At 38.1% G+C, this 18,638-nt stretch overlaps 1 protein-coding gene across 2 annotated transcripts in view; it reads right to left on the bottom strand.

Moving 5' to 3' along the window:
- The window catches only part of RPS6KA3 (ribosomal protein S6 kinase A3), a 76,296-nt gene extending 65,543 nt beyond the window's left edge, over positions 1-10,753 (bottom strand). The window contains exons 1-2 of one of the 2 annotated variants that reach the window (XM_026674915.2): positions 10,373-10,753; positions 7,795-7,851 (exon numbers count right to left, since the gene is read on the bottom strand). In XM_026674915.2, coding sequence (XP_026530700.1) covers positions 7,795-7,851; positions 10,373-10,450 — 135 coding nt within the window. In that variant the 5' untranslated portion in view covers positions 10,451-10,753. The remainder of the gene's footprint in view (positions 1-7,794; positions 7,852-10,372) is intronic. The other variant, XM_026674914.2, reaches the window with a different exon arrangement.
- Positions 10,754-18,638: the final 7,885 nt, after the last annotated feature.

Here is an 18,638-nt window from a genome sequence, read left to right as displayed (position 1 = left end):
CTGGATGCACAGAAAGCCTTTGATAATTTAAATTGGGAATTTTTTTTACAGCGAATAATAGAGATGAAATTCAGACCAAAATTCGAAAAGATGGTAGTGAAAATCTTTCCAGCCAGAAAGCAAGTGTAATAATTAATGGTGATTTTCCTGAAAGCCTCAATATAGTGAAAGGAGTAAGACAGGGATGTCCAATGTCACTTTTTATCTTTATTCTCACAATAGAAATCTTGTCAACATAATTTAGGAAGAATGAGGAAATTATAGGAACTAAAATAAAGAAGGAAGAATACTAAATAGAAGCATTTGCGGATGATATTATATTCTTCATAGAAAACCCAAATGAGAGCAGGAAAATTTTATTAAAAGAAATAGAAGAATTTGGCACCGTAGCAGGACTCAAGATTAATAAAAATAAAACCAAAATGTTAGTTAAAAATTTGACAGACCACCAAAGGAGAGAATTAGAAAAGGAAATAGAACTGCAAATTATGAACAAGATTAAATATTTAGGTATTTGGCTGACATCAAGATGCTCATCATTAAAAGAGGATAATTATGACAATGAGTCAAATGAAAAAAAGATTTAGAAATATGGAGTAAATTACAGTTATTCCCAATAGGAAAGATTGCAGCAATAAAAATGAACCTTTTACCAAGGTGGTTATATTTATTTCAGACAGTCCCTATAAAATTAAATAATAATTTTTTTGAGGAATTGAATAGAGTAGTGACTAAATTTATATGGGAAGGGGGAAAAACCTGCATAATGTTTAAAATTATTGCAAGAGAATAGATATAAAGGTGACTTTGGACTCCTGGACTGGGAATTGTACCAACATGCAGCAGCGCTAATTTGGATCAAAGAATGGATCGTCCTGAGTAACAAGAGGCTATTAACTCTTGAAGGACACGATCTATAAATTGGTTGGCATGCTGCTATGTGGGAGAAGAGAAATAAGATAAATTCACACTTCGTAAATCATTAAATCACAGAGGCACTATTGGAGATCTGGAACAGAATCAGGAAAAAACATTATATTAAAATACCAGGTTGGCTTTCCACCATGGAAGCCAGGATATACTCAAATAATTTAGATATAAATAAAACGATTAGATATAATCAATTAGATGATCAAGGGATACTGAAAACAAATCATAAATTGAAAGAGGAAGAGATAGGGATAGATTGGTGGACCTACCTACAATTGCAAACAAAATACAAAAAAGATGTAGAAGAATTCAGTATAGATAAAATGCCACAACAATTAGACAAAATATTATTAGGATCAGAGGAAAAAATTATAACCAAAATGTATAATTATCTTTTAAAATTCGATAGAGAAGAGGAGGTAGTAAAACTAACCATGATAACCTGGATGAAAAATTTTGGATACAGCATACAATTAGAAGATTGGGAAAGATTATGGACCAAAAATTATAAATTAACATTGGCAGCCTCAAAAAAGGAAAATTTGTATAAACTGTTTTATCGTTCGCATTTAGCACCGGCGAGTTTGGCTAAAATTTATCCAAGCTTAAAACCAGAGTGTTGGAAATGTAAAAAGAAACCCGGTACATTCTTTCACATGTGGTGGACCTGCCCAAAAGTGAAAGAATTCTGGAATAAGATACAGATCTGGTTACAGGAAATAACAAGTCTAAAGATAGTACCCAAACCTGAATTTTTTTTACTAGGGATAACCAAAGGAAAATATACAGAAGAGAATGAATATTTAATAATACACATTTTAACAGTGGCTAGGATACTATATGCTCAAAATTGGAAATTAGATAATACACCCACAGACGACATGATTATAAAAACAATAATGGATTGCGCAGAAATGAACCAATTCACAATGGAATTGCAGGAGAGGGAAGAAAAAGAATACGATATGGCCTGGGAAAAATGGTATGTCTGGTGACACAATAGAAAGAAAATATAATGCAAAAAGCAGAAGCTTTAAAGTGTAATTGTAAATAGTGTATGTATATGTATGTATAGGAGAATAGTATAACTGATGTCATAAACAACTGCAAACAATGTATATAGAATTTGTTTTTTAAAGGTGAAAATTTAATAAAATTTAAAAAAATAAAAAAAATAGTTTTTTATTTGTACATATATGAAATTACTGTACATTTTTTCCAAACAGCACTGGAGATAGACATAGTTATTTAAGTTTTTGCATTCAATTCTCTGCAGGAATCCAAATTAATAGCCTCTCCAACAATTGTTTTCACTATTGAAGGGGTTCTAATTGATTCTAAGCTTTTAAATAGAATCTACATTCATATAACTTAAAATTATTTTGTGTTCTCCACTCTGAGATGCTAAGCACATAAGGAAATAAAAATTCATTTATGCTCAATGATCACATAACATATTATATAAAATACTTAAAATTCATTATAGTACACCTTTCATAAACAGCAATACACAATACAATTAACCCAAACCTAAACCATACAGTAGTAGCAGTTGCACAAAATTTTGCAACAAACCCAGATGTCATCACTAGGTTGTCCATTAAAGGAAGAATCACAAAGCCTTCATCCTTACAACTTAATGAACATAAAAAGGCAATTAAGAATATGATCAATTGATTAGACTTTCTCTAGTGAATAGGTATACCAAGTTTCCTACAAAGTAGATTGATTGCATTTTCTCTCTAATAATGCTGATGGCAATATGACGTTTCTAGCTGGTGTGAAACTCTACTCTGCTCTGTGTATAGAATGCTAATGTGAAAGGAACCACCAAGAGGAATTTATTTGCAGAACAATTCAATTCTGGGCTGGAATGTAGCCCTTCCTGCAGACCTAAGTTAATGACCTAATTTTTGACTTTCAAATGCGCTTTCTCAGTTTGTTGCATTGAAAAATTGAATAAAGAAGTCATATTAAATCCAAATTCCCTTTAACCAGGGAAATGTAAAATTCTCAGATCTTAGAGGCAATGTTTTAATTTTTATGGCAAACTTGATAGTTGGATACAGTTAAGAGTCCAATGATTTTTATGATCAATTTTAAAAAAAAACCTCTTGTACAATATTTACAGATTATATATTATTCATCAAATAGCTCAGCATAACTGCTCTGCATATATGATTAACTACATGATTATTACTATTATAACCACTCCTAGTTTCTTCAATCTTTTCTTGCAAAGCTGAATGTCCTGATTGCTGTTCACTATAACTGATACAATTCTTTGAAACTTTCTTTTTTTCTAAAATAAAATGTGCCCAGGATGGGATAAACGAGATCTAACTAGTACAGAATGTAACAATATTATTACATCACACAATTTGGAATAGATGCAATTTCAAATTGTATTTCTGTTTTTAGCAACTAAATCACAATAAAATTCATAATCAACTACTAGAAGACCAAGATTTTTTTCAGGCATTTAGTCCATCCTATATCTAAGTAACAGTTTTATTTCCATCAGTGAAGAAGGCTGCATTTGTATGTATTACATTCTATTTTCCCCACTCTACTTCAACCTTATAATTTCAAATGTTTCTGATTTCTTGAGTATTTGTTATCCTGACCAACTTTGTGTCATTGGCAAATTTGTTAAGCATTTCCCTACCAAGCCATTAATAAAAATATTGAAGACCACTTGGATAAAATTATGTAATATATCACTGATAGCTCTCATTTTGATGAGATATATTTTGAGTTTAGTTCTCAAACCAATTGTGAGTCCATATAATAGTCACATAATTCAGATAAGAGTTAACTACATTGTTAAACAAAATATAGTGGAATATTTGATCAAATACATTCAATTCAATTTCAGTTTATTACAGTCATAGATCAGAGACCAGAACAAATAAAAACACTCAGTAAATGTACAATTAAATTTTTTTGTATAAAATAATAGATAACTAAAATCTATTATAAACCCAGGCTGCCAATTATACATGGTCTAACTCAGTGATGGGATTCAAAAATATTTACTACCGGTTCTGTGGGCATGGCTTGGTGGGCATAGCAGGGGAATGATACTGTAAAATCTTCAGTCAGAGGTGGTATTTGCCGTTCTCCGGACTACTTAAAATTTCCACTACTGGCTCTCCAGAACTGGTCAGAACCTGCTGAATACCACCTCTGGTCTAACTATACTAAAATTACAATCCACAAACTGTGTGGCCCATTGTCAGTTTAATACTAAGAGGGAAAGGAATAAGCAGTGCAAAGGGATTGCCACATTTGTTGTCTAAAATAGCTATGCTGCATTAGACATGTGTTTCTGATGAATCCCCAGTGCTGCTGTGCAGAATCTAGCCACTTAAGCTGTACATGGACTGTTCACCCTTAAGCAGCCACCGGAGATAAGCAGTGTTGGAACAGCCAGGATACCTAGCAATTATTGGAAGAATATGTTTTTTCCAAATCTCTCTGTAAAAGGAACATCTTGTCAGGGTTCCAAGTAATAAATCCATTCCAAGCAACACTCCAAGGTAATTCTATTCCTCAAAGAATAGCTTTATTGGAAATACCATATTCACTTATCTGGTGAAATCCCACTCTGAAAAGTCCCGCAGGTTTTCACCTAATTAAAAGTAAAAGTTTTTCCCTCAACCCCAATCAGTCACATGGTCCAATCAAGGCGCTGTTTGATGGGTCAATGACATCACTCCTCCTTCCTCCGACCAGGTGTGGAAACATCCTTGGTTCCCAAGAGAAAGTATTTTATTTTGACTACACATACCCAGGTATCTTTAATTCCCCCTCCCCATCCCTCAGCTCCAGTGTGGCAGCACTGAACCTCCAAGATGGCTTCAGCCAGGCCAGCTTCAGGGTTGACACATCAAAGGAGTATGTGACCAATGGCCTCCACCTCTCCTGAGCCACAGGAACAGAGTCTTTCAGTCAATGGTATCTTTTTATACTTGCCATACAGGACAGCTGATGGAAGTGCATGGCACCATGTGAGCAAAAATGCTTCCCAGTGGTTTGCTGACTCCAACTGGCTAAGATAGCTGACAGGAGTAACAGCATATCTAATGGCATCTGGAGCCAGAAATAGCAGAACTTTCCCTAAGTCTGTTTGCCTTCAAACCATTTGCACTGCTTATTTCTTTCCCTTTTAGTATTAAATTGAGAACGGGCCATACAGTTTATGGATTGTAATTTTAGTATAGTTAGACCATGTATAACTGACAAACTGGATTTTATCACAGATTTTAGTTATCTATTATTTTATACTAGAATTTTTAATTGTATATTTACTGAGTGATCAAATACATTGCTGAAGTTAAATTAGATTGTTCATAAATTTTCCAAATATGAGTTTATATTTAATATAAATCCGCTGTTGCTCAAAAGCAAATAAAACCTTATTACAGATATAAAGAACATATACAGATATCTCAACTTACAACAGTTCGTTTAGTGAGTTACAAAGGCATTGAAAAAAGTGACTTATGAGCATTATGAGCACATGACCAAAATTCGGCTGCTTAGCAACTGACTCATATTTATGACAGTTGCAATGTCCTGGAGTCATGTAATCAGCTTGTAAACTTTTGACAACCAAAGTCAATGGGAAAGCCAGATTCACTTAACAATCATGTTACCAACTGCAACTGCAATGATTCGCTAAACAACTGTGACAAGAAAAGTCATAAAATGGGGCAAAACTCACTTAACAAATATCTCACTTAGCAACATAAATTTTGGGCTCAGTTGTGGTCGCAAGTCAAGGATTACTTGTAATAGGTAAGTGCACTTCAGATACCATGTTTTCCCCAAAATAAGAACCACCCCCCAAATAAGTCCTAGTCTGATTTTTTGGGGTAGGCCCAATACAAGCCCTACCCCAAAAAATAAGCCTGGGGGCATGGCCAGCACTAGAGTTGGCAAGTGCACATGGGTGGAGTGTCCGGCAGCAGCCGCAGCCTGGCAGCCCTTTGGCACAGCACTGAGAAGTCTGGGCACGGAGGCAGAGGCAGGGAGAGATAGGTGATCCGGATGTGCTATGCAGTTGCCCAGCTCATGGGAGGCACCAGCAGCAGGATGCAAAGGCATGGGGAGGAAGAAGGCAAGCAATCCTGATGCTCTGCATGGGCACATGTCCCGATGCAGCCGCAGGAAAGCCAAGAAACGGTGGGACAGAGTGGACAGTGCGTTGGGATTGCCTGGCTTCCCTGTGCCTCGGCCTCCGCTGTGCACCTTTTGCCCAGAGGGAGACGTAGCTTGGTCTGCTTGCAAATTCTGTCTTTTCTCTATCTGGGTGAAAGGTGTTTGGTTGCCAATGGGGTGCCCATAGGCGCCCAAATGCTTTTCACCCAGAGGGAGACAAAGCTTGTCTGCTTGCAAATGGAATGCTTTGAAACGGAGCAATTAGCAGATTCCAGTCTGTCATTTCTCTGTCCAGGAGAAAAGTGTGTCTGCCTTGGGAAACCCTGTAAGCTGTTGCAGCCACAGGCAAGCGGATGGTAGGAGGGAGGGGGTCAGCTGACCACAAAATAAGACATCCCTTGAAAATAAGACCTAATGGATCTTTTGGTCCCCCCAAAAGTATAAGACCCAGTCTTATTTTCGGGGAAACACAAGTACTTCAATCCTATTTACCATAATGAAGAAATCAAACTGAATTTACAATTTTCATACTAACTTGCTTTCCCTTACAATTTTATCCATATTTAAGAACAGAAGATTGTTTTTATCGGTGAAGTGCCAAGCAAAACACCTTTTAACTATGAAGTCAAGCTAGTCTTGATTACCTCTTTCATATAAGAGACTGCACATATATTTTTGAAACAAACACAAAGAGAGACATCATACCTGTTCTTATACTTATAAAAATAGTTACTATTTTAGTTGGCTTTAATTCTATCAACTTCTATTACAATTAAATACAAATGAAACGGCACACAAAGTTTTCATGTTCAGAGAATGGCTGATATAATTTGTAAGCTGACTAGAAATGACTTGCTGAGGAAAAGACATTATACTAACCAAAAATGGGGTACAACTCAACAAGGAATTGATAAATTTATATTGATATGTTGTACACTAGAGAAGTGGGAGTGTAGTGGGTCTTATAATAAGACCCACTACACTCCCACTTCTCTAGATTATACTATCAATACTCTTGATTTCAGCCCAAAACATGATAATAGAAGATAACTCTAGGTTATATGAGTTAAAGTTGAAATTTCTTAATTGCATCTCCAAGAGCAAGATGACCATAGTCAATCCTTACTAAATATTCCCTGATGCATCCAATATATCAATGATTTTAGAATAGAATAGAATATCATATTGGCCAAGTGTGATTGGACACACAAGGAATTTGTCTCTGGTGCATAAGCTCTCATACAAGTAAAAAGTGATAAATCATGATCATATTCATGAAGTGCAATCATCATAAATCATAAGATACAAACTCGGTGATATTTTAGTTATTTTAATCCTAGTACTATTTCGAATAAGTTGAAGTCTGACACATGTTAATTTCATCTACTATTAAGTCCGTTAAAGCAGAATATATATTAAAATACATTTGGATTAAACCTTTTAACAGTAAACAGTAGAAGAGTATTATTTTGTGCTTTATCATATTGACAAGACTTTCAATCCGTGCCCTATTATTATTGTCACACTTGCTATAAAAATGTGGAACAATTATAGAAAGCTTTACCATCAGGCCTAGTATATCAGTGTATTAGTCTTATTAAGAATTGATCAAATGAATTTTACTAAAATTCTGCACAAGTGTTACTAAACAATCCAAATAAGGTATAAATCTACTGATATATTCTATATTCTACTTACCGTTTGTGGATTTAGTTCTTCTTCTCCCATAGGCTCATCCATAATTTGTTGACCATTCTACAAAAATCATAATTTAAAGAAGAGTTATTGAAGGAACTTTATTAGAGCAACTAAAGTGCAGATAGTCCTCATTTAGGAACTGTAATTGATTCTAGTGACTTGGTTGTTAAGCAGTCACTAAATGAAAATCACATGATGACAAGTGTTTTCAATTTTACTTCAGCTTTCCTTTGCTTTGTCAGAAAGATACTATCCCAAATGGTTGGGTGAGCCTAAACAAAGGGAAAGGTTTCCAGAACTTAATTCATGAGAAAGCCGGGTAAAAGGGCAACTCTTATGGTCATTTACCCTAACCTCCTCACCCTTTGGAATGCTTACTGGGGTAATTAGCAAGAAGATAATTGATGCTTCTATTTACATTCATTGCAGAGGAAGGGATTACGAGAGTAAGCAGGCACACAATGGGGTGTACACTTTGGATGTACACTTCAAAAGGAAGTATACCAGCTAGCCATTAAGGAGGGAAACAAAAACCTTTAATGTTAAATTCATTAGTGTCTTATTAGTATCAGACAGGAGCACAGACACATAAAAGATTCTAATCAACTAATTAAGGTCACTGAGGTGAACTTGTTAACTTATGGTTAGCACTTTTCAGGAACACACTACCATTGTGGAGAAACAGACAACTTGCTTAGGGAATCTCTCTACTCTGGGTGTATGTGTGAAAAAATAGGTTAGGCACAAGGCAACATGTACTAACAGACTGTAATAAGAAACACATGATTGAAAAAGAGTTGCTGAGGAGGACAAAAATGTAGGCATTGGTCACAAAGTTACTTTTACATTACTGCTGTAACTGAACAGGCATTGTCCAAAGCAGTCAATAAACGAGGACTATCCATATAAATAATTATATTAATATTTCCCAAGGTTTAAGCAAAACTAATTGGGAAACAAATTAAAACCTGGTTAGATGCTCTCAATAATTACCATTATCCCCCAAAATAAGAAAGTGAACCCTGTAAGCATGTAATCTAAAACTTCTCTTCAGGTTTATTATTTGATTTATTAAGCCAGATAATCTAAATTTAGCCAAGCTATTTTGGATAAACTATTTTGAATAACTGGCAAACTGCTTCTTGAAACATATGAACTGTGAGAAAAATGTGAAAACAGATCATCAGTTCTTCTGCCGGTATCTTCCTTACAGCTGAAGCAGGATATGCTGACTTTCCTTTTAAAAAAAGAATAATAAAAAAAAACCTAGTCCTCGATGCAAACTTCTTCCTTGTAAAGACTAGGAGGAAGTTAAGCATTTCAGCAAAATGAGAGGAAATGGAGGGAAGAATAATGTGAAGTAACCAGACACCAGTAACCAGGGAACAAAAGCAGCAGGAATCCTTCAACTGTGTATTACCAGGGCTGACAATCTGGCAGCTCCACCCCACTATTATTACCTTCAAGAGAAGAAACGAAATAGATTGTTCTGCATTAGCAAATTCATATATAACAACCACTGAAAAGTTCACAGGAAAAGGTACCTTTCTGTACTGTTAAAGGTGGGTGTAATATTTCTCTCCATAAACCACAGAGATGCTTTAAGCACTGTCTCTACAAAAGAGACACAATACAAATACCTATTTCAAAAGGCCCCTTAATCATGAAAGAGAAGGCACTGTTGTGAAAAACAGGAAAATATCAAATAATCAAAAAGTATCTTGTTAAATGAACATGTGAATGTCTGTGTGAAGGGAAATGGAAACAAAAGGCATACAATTCAAATCCTACTTTGTAATACAAAAGTGTAAAGTTTTTTGGTCCCCTCCCTGCCAATATTCCATTATTTAGAAGGAACAGCATTCTGCAAACATACAAAAAGTTATTTGGAAAATCCTCCCTTTGTTTGCAAAGGAAATTAATGTAAAAGGATAAGAGTAAACACTTTCAAAAGCGTGTTAATTTGCTGCAGGGAAGAAAAGTAAAGATGTGTATTATAAAGTTTTATACCAAAAGTCTGCTGTATGTGTACAGTACTCTAGGGTTATAGGAAGGGGGACTATAAGCGAACAGGTAAGAATTCAACAACTAATTTAGTCAGTGAAATGGAGGAGGTAAAGGTAGACAAAGACCGTCACAAGGAGACTGAAAAATCGATTTGAGGTAGTGATATGAGACAATCTTGAGGTCAAACAGCTTTGCTGGATAAATAGCTTCCATTATCCTCCACCGCCCTAGTTGGGAGTAATAAGATTTGCAGCCGAACGTACTTCGAGGGCACAGGATTAAGGCTGCCCGAGTCAAAGAGGCAAGGCAAGCAGGAAGCGTTTTACTTCCCGGCTTCCGCCCAGCGCCTCTAAAAGGAATAAAAAGAGGAAATGGAGCGCGTCTGACTCTCTACGGTCTTCTCAATGAAAGACAGACGAAGAGGCGGCAACGGGGCAGTGCCGCTCCTTTGCTGAGGAGGTGACCGAGTTTTTCCTCCTGGTTCTCCCGCCGTTCCTCCTGGTCGTGCAGGCGGGATTTCACGCGGTTGCCCAGCCGAGCCCGCAAATCCGGGAATGCCCCACGCGCTTACCTCGACGGTGCTGCCGCTCTCGGCCGTACTCTCCACAGCCATTTTCTGCCAGGGGTCTACCAACTGTGCCAACGGCATCTTCTTTAACTTCACGCTCCCGCCGTTGTCTCCTGCCGCCCCTCAGGAACACCACTGAGACATAGGATCCCTCTTCGTTATTTTCCTCCCTGGCAAGGGGAGGAGACTGCCGGAGACGCGGTTCCTGCCTTTCCGGATGAGGCAAGGGTACCCACGCCGGCGTAGGAGCAGACGTTCAACTGGAAGCTTTCGCCACTCGGTAAATCTAACCCCAGCGCCTGACTTGTCCCGCGGCTGAGGTTATTACTCACTTCACTTCCGCTCCCAACATGGCTGCGTCCGAGCGTACCTGCCTATCAAACGGAGGTTGTCTGCGTCATTCCCGAGGACGGGACTGACTCAGCCAATCAGTTTCTATGTCAGGTAGTAAAGAAACCGACTCAGAGCTGCGGGATCTTTTCATGCGGGGGAGGGGGCGGTGAGGGTAGGTTTGCTGGCGGGGGATTCTGGACACGCGAAGGTTCTGTCCACGTACTCTTGAGCGAGATAACGCTTCAGGTACGACTGCTGTCCTTCGCTGCCTTTACTAAAGGCGCGCCATCTCTCATCCGTCTCACAATGCAATCTTCTGCGCACGAGGTCACTTTCTTCTCCTCCGTGGTCGCTTCTCCTCAGCGTCGGTAACCTGATCCGGCATAATTGCTACGGTACCTCCTTTAAAGGATGATAGCACAAAATGTGGTTGGGGATTCTTCAGAGCGTAATTGGTCCTCTCTTCTTGCGTTTTCTTAACAACCTTCAAGTAAATCAAGACATTTTAAAAATGTCCCGTTACCTAGTTTTTAACTTGGCTGGAAAATGGGCGCTCCTCGACTCTACTTGCAGAGCCCGTAAGGATTCGACGTTCCCTTTACTGTAATGCCTTTTTTCTTTTTCATTTATTTAAATTTTATTGGAGATGATAAAGTAACATGTTCATCTGTGATGGTGTAGATTGTTCGTGGTTATTGGTTCATAATTAAGAATTCAGTATGTTCTCTAAGAAATATACAACATTAGAACAGGGGTGTCAAACTCAAGGCCCGTGGGCTGGATTCGGCCCGCTGAGTGCTTAGATCTGGCCCACAGGGCCACTGCGGAAACAGCAAAGGACCAAGTCAATGGTGCCTCTGCCAGTAAAAATGGAGCTCGGGAGGGCCCCGTTTTCGGCCATGACAGCCTCCTGCAGCTCTCTGCCAGTGAAAACGGAGCTTGGGACTGTGCATGCCCCCCCCTTTTCACTGGCAGAGGGCTAGCAAAACAAACTAAAAACAAAACAAAAGGAGAAATGTTTCCCCTTTTGCATTTGAGCATGTAAGAAAGAACAGGAAAGGAGAAAGGGAAAGAGGAAAGAAAAAGAATGAAAGATGGGAAGTGAGCAAGGAAGGAAAAAAAGGAAAGAGGAAGGAAGAAGGAAGAGGAAAGGGGAAAAAGGAAGGAAGGAAGGTTATAATGAGAGTGAGGGAGGGTCTGAGGGAAGTCCTGCCTTAGCACTTGGCTTTTACATGTGACACGAGTGATGTCAAGTTGGCCAGGTCCCCCCAGATCAAACACAACCCTGATGAGGCCCTCAATGAAATTGAGTTTGACACCCCTGCACTAGAAAGTATAGCTAAGGTATGATTCTGAGAAATATTTCATTTTTGGAAGGGTATCATTTATTTCCAAGGAAATGATCTCAGAATGTGACTGAAATAATGCTGAATAACCAGCTTTCTTCTGAATAACCAGTTTAGGAATTAAAGATTGCAGCTATGTTATCTATCTATCTATCTATCTATCTATCTATCTATCTATTTTTTCCAGGAGCACAAGCTAGTAAACGTGTCCCCATATTATCCTCACAAAAACTCTGCATTGTAAATTGGATTGAAAGACAGCAACTGATTTTCAGATTTGTTATGCAAATTTAAATCTTAATCTCCCCAGTCCTTATTAACATTCTTATCACTGCTTTATTTCCAATGACAAGTCCTACCAAAAATTAATCATTACATTGTTTTTTTCCCAGAACAGAAACCACAACTGTACTATACTTTGAAACATGCTTACTAGAATCTATACTTTATAATATTTTGAACAAATAATGCAGTATTCTACAGTATTGACAAATCTTATCTGAGGTTTTAAAGCACTTAGGGATAAACTGTTCACCTTTTTAACAGACATGTTTATTGTTTATCTCGTCACTTTAATCCTCTAATGGGGGTCTTTAAACATGTGGGGGCATCTATTCTGGATTACTGGAGGCGCAGGTTGTTTCTTCGCCCGGGGAGTGTGGTGTATTGGGGTTATAGAATGAATGGAAGCGTTTGTTTCTTCAGTGTATGTATGGGGGGCTTTTTGGGTGTCAATCCACTTATATGGAACTCAGTATATTTAAATCAAGTTTGATTTTCAGAGAGATTACGACAAGTGCTAAACTGAAAAGGTTACATCAGCAGGGGATATTACAACAGTTCTTACCCTGTTTTTTATCTGAGCTAAACTCAAAGTAACTGAAGTTTGTCAAGTATAATTTTTTAAGAAATTTGTGGTAGAAAGAGGAACTCATAGAAAGGCATGTTTATATGACTTTATTGAATGCTGCTCATGAAGTTTATAAAAATAAGGATCAACTGTGATACCTCATTTATAATCCACACAGTCATTTTATCAGATGAGTGACTTCCTCTGTTCTTGGGTATAATTGTATAATGTATAATTGATATCCTCCAGGAATTTAGAATTTCTGTCAGGATGTTCTGATGTAATTTTGGGAATGTGGATGTGGGCGGGATTGTTCAGCCACAAATGAGAGAGTTAGAATAAAGGTCATTTGAATAAACAAGGCTATTCTACTCTTATTACTCATTTGGGAAAAACATGAAGTACTATGTTGTGTTAAACCAGTTGTAAATTCCTTAAATTCCAGAATAAAAGTGACTATATTGCATGAATGGGGAATAATTCTTTGTATTTGAGTGTCAAACAACTAGAAATATAGAATAGAAATGTGTACTCTTTGATAGCTGAGAAGACACAATGTTTTTGTAGAGGGTTCACTAATTCGTGATAAATAGAGGTCATGTATGAGGTAAGATTCTTTTTGTTTTCCAAATGTGGGGAATTGAGTTGAATTTATTTGCTTTTAAAATCACATTTGTAGCTTTATGTCACTTAAAGTTTTTGTTGGTTTCCTATCTCAAAATGGTAGATAATTATGTTTCTGCTTTTGACAATTTTTGCTCATTTTTTTTCAATGATTTTGCTTATTTATATGAAGTATCTTGTTATATGTATATACACATACAAGATACACACATGATGAAGACTGGAAACTTTACCCTTCCTGGCCATATTTTGATCATATTTTAACAGCAATTTTGTAACTTTAATTATCTTCTAATTATTAGTTTAAAAAGGAAGTCACAATAGCAGGAAACATTTCTTTAAATATCTGAATCACTGGCGTGTTTAGTCTGGTTAATGTTTATTGGTGATGTGCAAATTCTTAGCAATTCTAATTGCATATGTGTCTATTTGTAAAATCAAGTAGTGTATAGAGGCTTGAGTTATATCAGCCACTGTGGATGTTTTTCTTATCCATGTTTATTTATTGAAACGTCTCTATAATGCTTGTGAATGATAAAAAAGAAAGAAGCAACTATATGTCTTCAAAATCCTTAAATGTCTAGCCTTCATTACTATAATATGGATTCTATATACCGTAGCTGCCTTTGAAAATGTTAGGTAATACAAAATGCAATGAGAAGATATTGATTTATGGTCGTAAGGAACCATCATTGTACCTACATATAATCTTGCAGACAGATCAGAGCTCTGCTTCCTAGCTTCTTTCTATCCTCTAATACCAATTATAATATATGTCTTGACAATCTATTTATATTCTACTAACATTGATTCCTTAATTGAGTGAAACTGTGTACCATAGGGCAAATGCTTTTTGAACTAAGGTACCTCAAATGGGCTAACTTACCCAATGAGTTCAAAATCCAGGATACATAACTCCCATAGAAAGCAAATTCGGCAAAATTTATAAAATGTGACATAAGCATTGTCATAAAGCAGTTTATAACATAATAAAAATGTCATAAAACATTTCCTGTGCTAATATTTGACTCACTTATATAATTCAGCATGGGCTAAACATAAACAGAAAATTGTTTATGACAATTGCTATGGTAATGTTTGTGCAATACAATTCAACTTGGGCTATTTTCAAGGCAGGTACATCTCTGAATATATCCTGACTTTTTCAGTGAAGGCAGTACAATAGGAGCTCTGTAATTGCTGAAGGCATTGATGAATCTGGTAAGGAAATGCCTCTGAAAGGATGATCCAAGGGGTCATGAGTTGTCTGATCTTTAATAAGGGTGGCTGTTACACTTATGTACAGTAGCTTTTCCAATTAGATATTTTCTTTAGTATTTGAACTCGAACCTCTTTGGTAACAGGGCAGGATAAGAAGTTATGGCACTCCATTCTTTATTATGGAGAATAATGACTGAGCATATGAGAAAAATTACATCAGTCTAATACTAAAAGAGCTTTGACTTATGAACAGAATTCACAATGTGATCTTTTCTGAAGATTAGAATTTTTAAACAGACCACTGATTTCTATATGAACTCCATATTTACTAAACAATAGCAACAGCACTTAGACTTATATACTACTTCACAGTGCACTATATAAGCCCAATTATTGCTACTTCAAAAATGAAATAGCTTTTAGAGATAAATTATTCTTTTCTTTTCAGTTTACTGGGTGCCAGACATTATTTTAAGCACAAAATTAAAATTATTTAAAAATGATTCAAGTTAGTTTTGAAGTACCTTGTTCATAGCACCTCAAATATCTGATATAGTTAACTGATATTTCATATACAAGTAGTCTTCAACTTAAACCAGTTCATTTACTGATCGTTACAATTTACAACATCACTGAAAGGAGTGACTTATTATCATTTTTTACATTTACAATCATTGCAGCATCCCCATGGTCATGTGATCAAAATTCAACCATTTGGCAACTGGATGTATTTATGACAGTTGCAGTGTCCCAGAGTAATCTGATCCCCTTTTGCGACCTTCTGACAACCAAAGTGAATGGGGAAGCCATATTCACTTAACAATTGTGTTACTAATTTAACAGCTGCAGGGGTTAACTCAGGTCTGCAACTTTAAACACTTAAAGAGCCATTTGGACCCATTTCCTACAGAAAAAGCACTGGGAGCCACAAAACCTGAGTGGGTGTGGCCAACTCATCACTCACTCCCACTCAGTCACATGACCCCTTAGCCACTCCTATCCAGCCAGTCATTAGGGCAGAGAACCTCAAAACCCTTTTGAAACCTCCCTCCCTCCCTCCCGCTCTGTATCTGTCTGTCTGTCTCTCTCCCCACCTGTACCTCTCTCTCTGTCTCCCCCCTCTCCCTATCTCTCCCCCCTCTATCTGTCTCTCCCACTTTCCCCTCCTATATCTCTCTGTGTGTCTCTCTCCCCTCTCTGTATCTCTTTCTTTCTTCCTATCTTATCTCCCCCTCTCGCTCTGTATCTTTCTCTGAGTGTGTCTGTCCCTCTCAACCTATCTCCCGCCATTCTCTATGTGTATCTCTCTATGTCTCTATCCCCTCCCTCTCTCCCCCTCTCTCTCTGTGCCTCTCTTCCCCCCTGTGTCTGTGTCTGTGTCTGTCTGTCTGTCTGTCTGTCTGTCTCTCTCTCTCTCTCTCTCTTGGAAAGCTTAGGCTGGGCCCACCCGTCAAGCTCTCCTTGGGGCTGTTCGCTACTTCTTTTCTTTCTTCTTGGCAACTTCAGCCAAAGTGCAGCAAAAGTGCACAAGGCGGGCGGGTTGACCAGCTGACAGGTGAGTGCCTTTGGTGAAGGCGCTCCGGCTTTCTCCAAGCCTGAACGCGGGATTGGCATGTGAGGTTCAGCAGGGTCAGCTCCCTTTTCCCTCTGCCCTGAGCTTAAAGCCACAGCTGGGCACTGCGGGCCCATCCCCCTTTCTGTCATACCCTCCTCCTGGATCCCATTCCCACTCCACCAGCCCTTGTGTTAGCGAGGCTGGCATTGGTCACCACCAGGTCGGCCCAGTGTCTCGGGGCAGAGAGCAGATTGCGTGTCTCCCCAAGCGACCGAGGCAAGACCAGGACCAAAAAGGGCCAGAAGAAGCACCAGCAAGAGATGTGCTGGAAAATCAGCCCCAGCTGTTTCTCCATCTCCTACCATCACCCTTACCTTCTCAGGCCAGGTGAGGAGTGATTGGGAGGGGAGGAGCAGGGGCAGGGCCAGCCAGTGGGATCACCCAACAGGGAGCCACAGCAGAGGGACGAAAGAGCTGCATGCAGCTCTGGAACCGCGGGTTGCCAACAACCGGGTTAACTTAACTGGCAAGGAAGGTCGTAAATTGGGGCTTAACAACTCTCATTTAACAGCAGAAATTTTGGGCTCAACTGTGATCATAAATCATAGACTACTTGTATGCTGTAGTGATTTTGATAAGGTGATTTGGAAATCCTGTATTGAAAAATGGATGAATGAATGTAATGGCAAAAACAGCTCATTAAATGATACCCAGTTTCTTAACCTGTTTCTACTGTTTGGAAGTTACATGAACTGAAATTACAGGCTGTTACTAACGATTGGAAAAGCCTGTTAGAAATATGAATATGCCAAATAAAGTATAGTGGAATCTCAGGTCACGAACGCTTCTGTCCACGACCAAATCAGGTCCCAACAAAAAATCAACAAAACGTTTGACTCTAGTTGCGAACAAATCCTTGGGTGACAACCAAACACAACTGTGGCTATTTTCCCTGCTGCGGCGATTTCCGCTTCTGCGCCAATATTTTTTTTGTCCGTGCATGCGCAGTTTCCGGTCACAACAAAATTGGGTTGCGATCAAAGTCCTGAGATGGATTACGGTTGTGACCCAAGGTTCCACTGTATTGAAAAAGTGCCAAATTAAAGAAGCAACTATTATCAGCTAATCACTAGAGTTGATCTTTGCATTTGCATCAATTCCAAGCAGCCATTGTTCCTCCTTCACAGTCATGTAGTCATTTTGGAGAAATATGTTGAAATTTTAAGCTGAATTCCAGCCTTCCTGACACTTCCTGAAAAGTGCATCCTTTTTATACGTCTTCATCCTGAAGATTTTCCACTTTACCATTCAGAGACAGCTATATAATTAATCTTTTGCTTTGGTCTGCTACAAAATGGTCTGCTGCTACAATGGAGCCCTCTGCTGGACATGTTTGAGAAATTCATTAGAACACTAAAAATAATGCTTGAACAATAATGCTCAAGCTCTTCACAGCTAACTATGGTAGCAAAGAGCTACACCAAGGTTATAGCCCAATGGCAGATTATGTGAATAATTTACAGCTTTTAGTGCAAGACATGAACTGGAATAGGCTATTTTGATAAATTCACTTCAGGAAGGACTAGCTGATAAAATACTTCACAAACTAGCCAGAGTTTAATATCTTTTATTGCAGGGCCTGATCCACCTTTGCTGATGCATAGATAATTAGCAACTGGAACAAAATTGACCAAGTTATTGCTTTGATTTCCAAGAATCGGAGCAAGCTAGCAATGAGCACGTGTGAGCTCCTGGAAGAAATTGCAACCCTTTCTGAAGAATCCCTGCAGTTGGGAGAATCCATCCTTGTTTCACCCTTGAAGAAAAAGCTCATCATGACAAGCATACCTATATTCATACATGGTTATTTGACTTCCATGTGCTCAACTAAGAGCTGTGTCATATACTCATGGGAAATAGCTCCTGTCCCATGTAGATGGGTTACTAGAGTAGGAAAGCAGTATTAGCCAGCTAGCTCAAATGTGGGGTCAATGTCCAACTGTCAGTTAATTGTTTCATGTCGAGTAATTAAAATGCTATACAAGCCATCATTGAGAGTATAAAATACAACAGGAACAGAAAATGCATCACAGGAACCCTAGAGAAGAATCCTAGAGTAACAGGAAACAACTACTAGAGAGAAATGATAAAGCTGCATATGAGGTAGACATAAAAACTATAACATCAATGGTCCTTGTGACTCTACAGATCCCAATCAGGCAGGCATGCAGATCATGGATATGATAGATTCTGAGAAACCACCAATTTCATGAATGTAAAGATTGTGAATCCTAGAGATTATTAGACATTCAGTTAAGCCTTTGATTTTAGAAACCATTG

This window comes from Notechis scutatus, chromosome 5, assembly GCF_049901735.1.
Source record: "Notechis scutatus isolate UNSWTSFEM ecotype Mainland chromosome 5, rNotScu1.2, whole genome shotgun sequence".
Taxonomy (NCBI): Eukaryota; Metazoa; Chordata; class Lepidosauria; order Squamata; family Elapidae; genus Notechis; species Notechis scutatus.
Note: the sequence above shows the minus strand (reverse complement) of the source record. Positions and strands in the feature narration are given on the sequence as shown.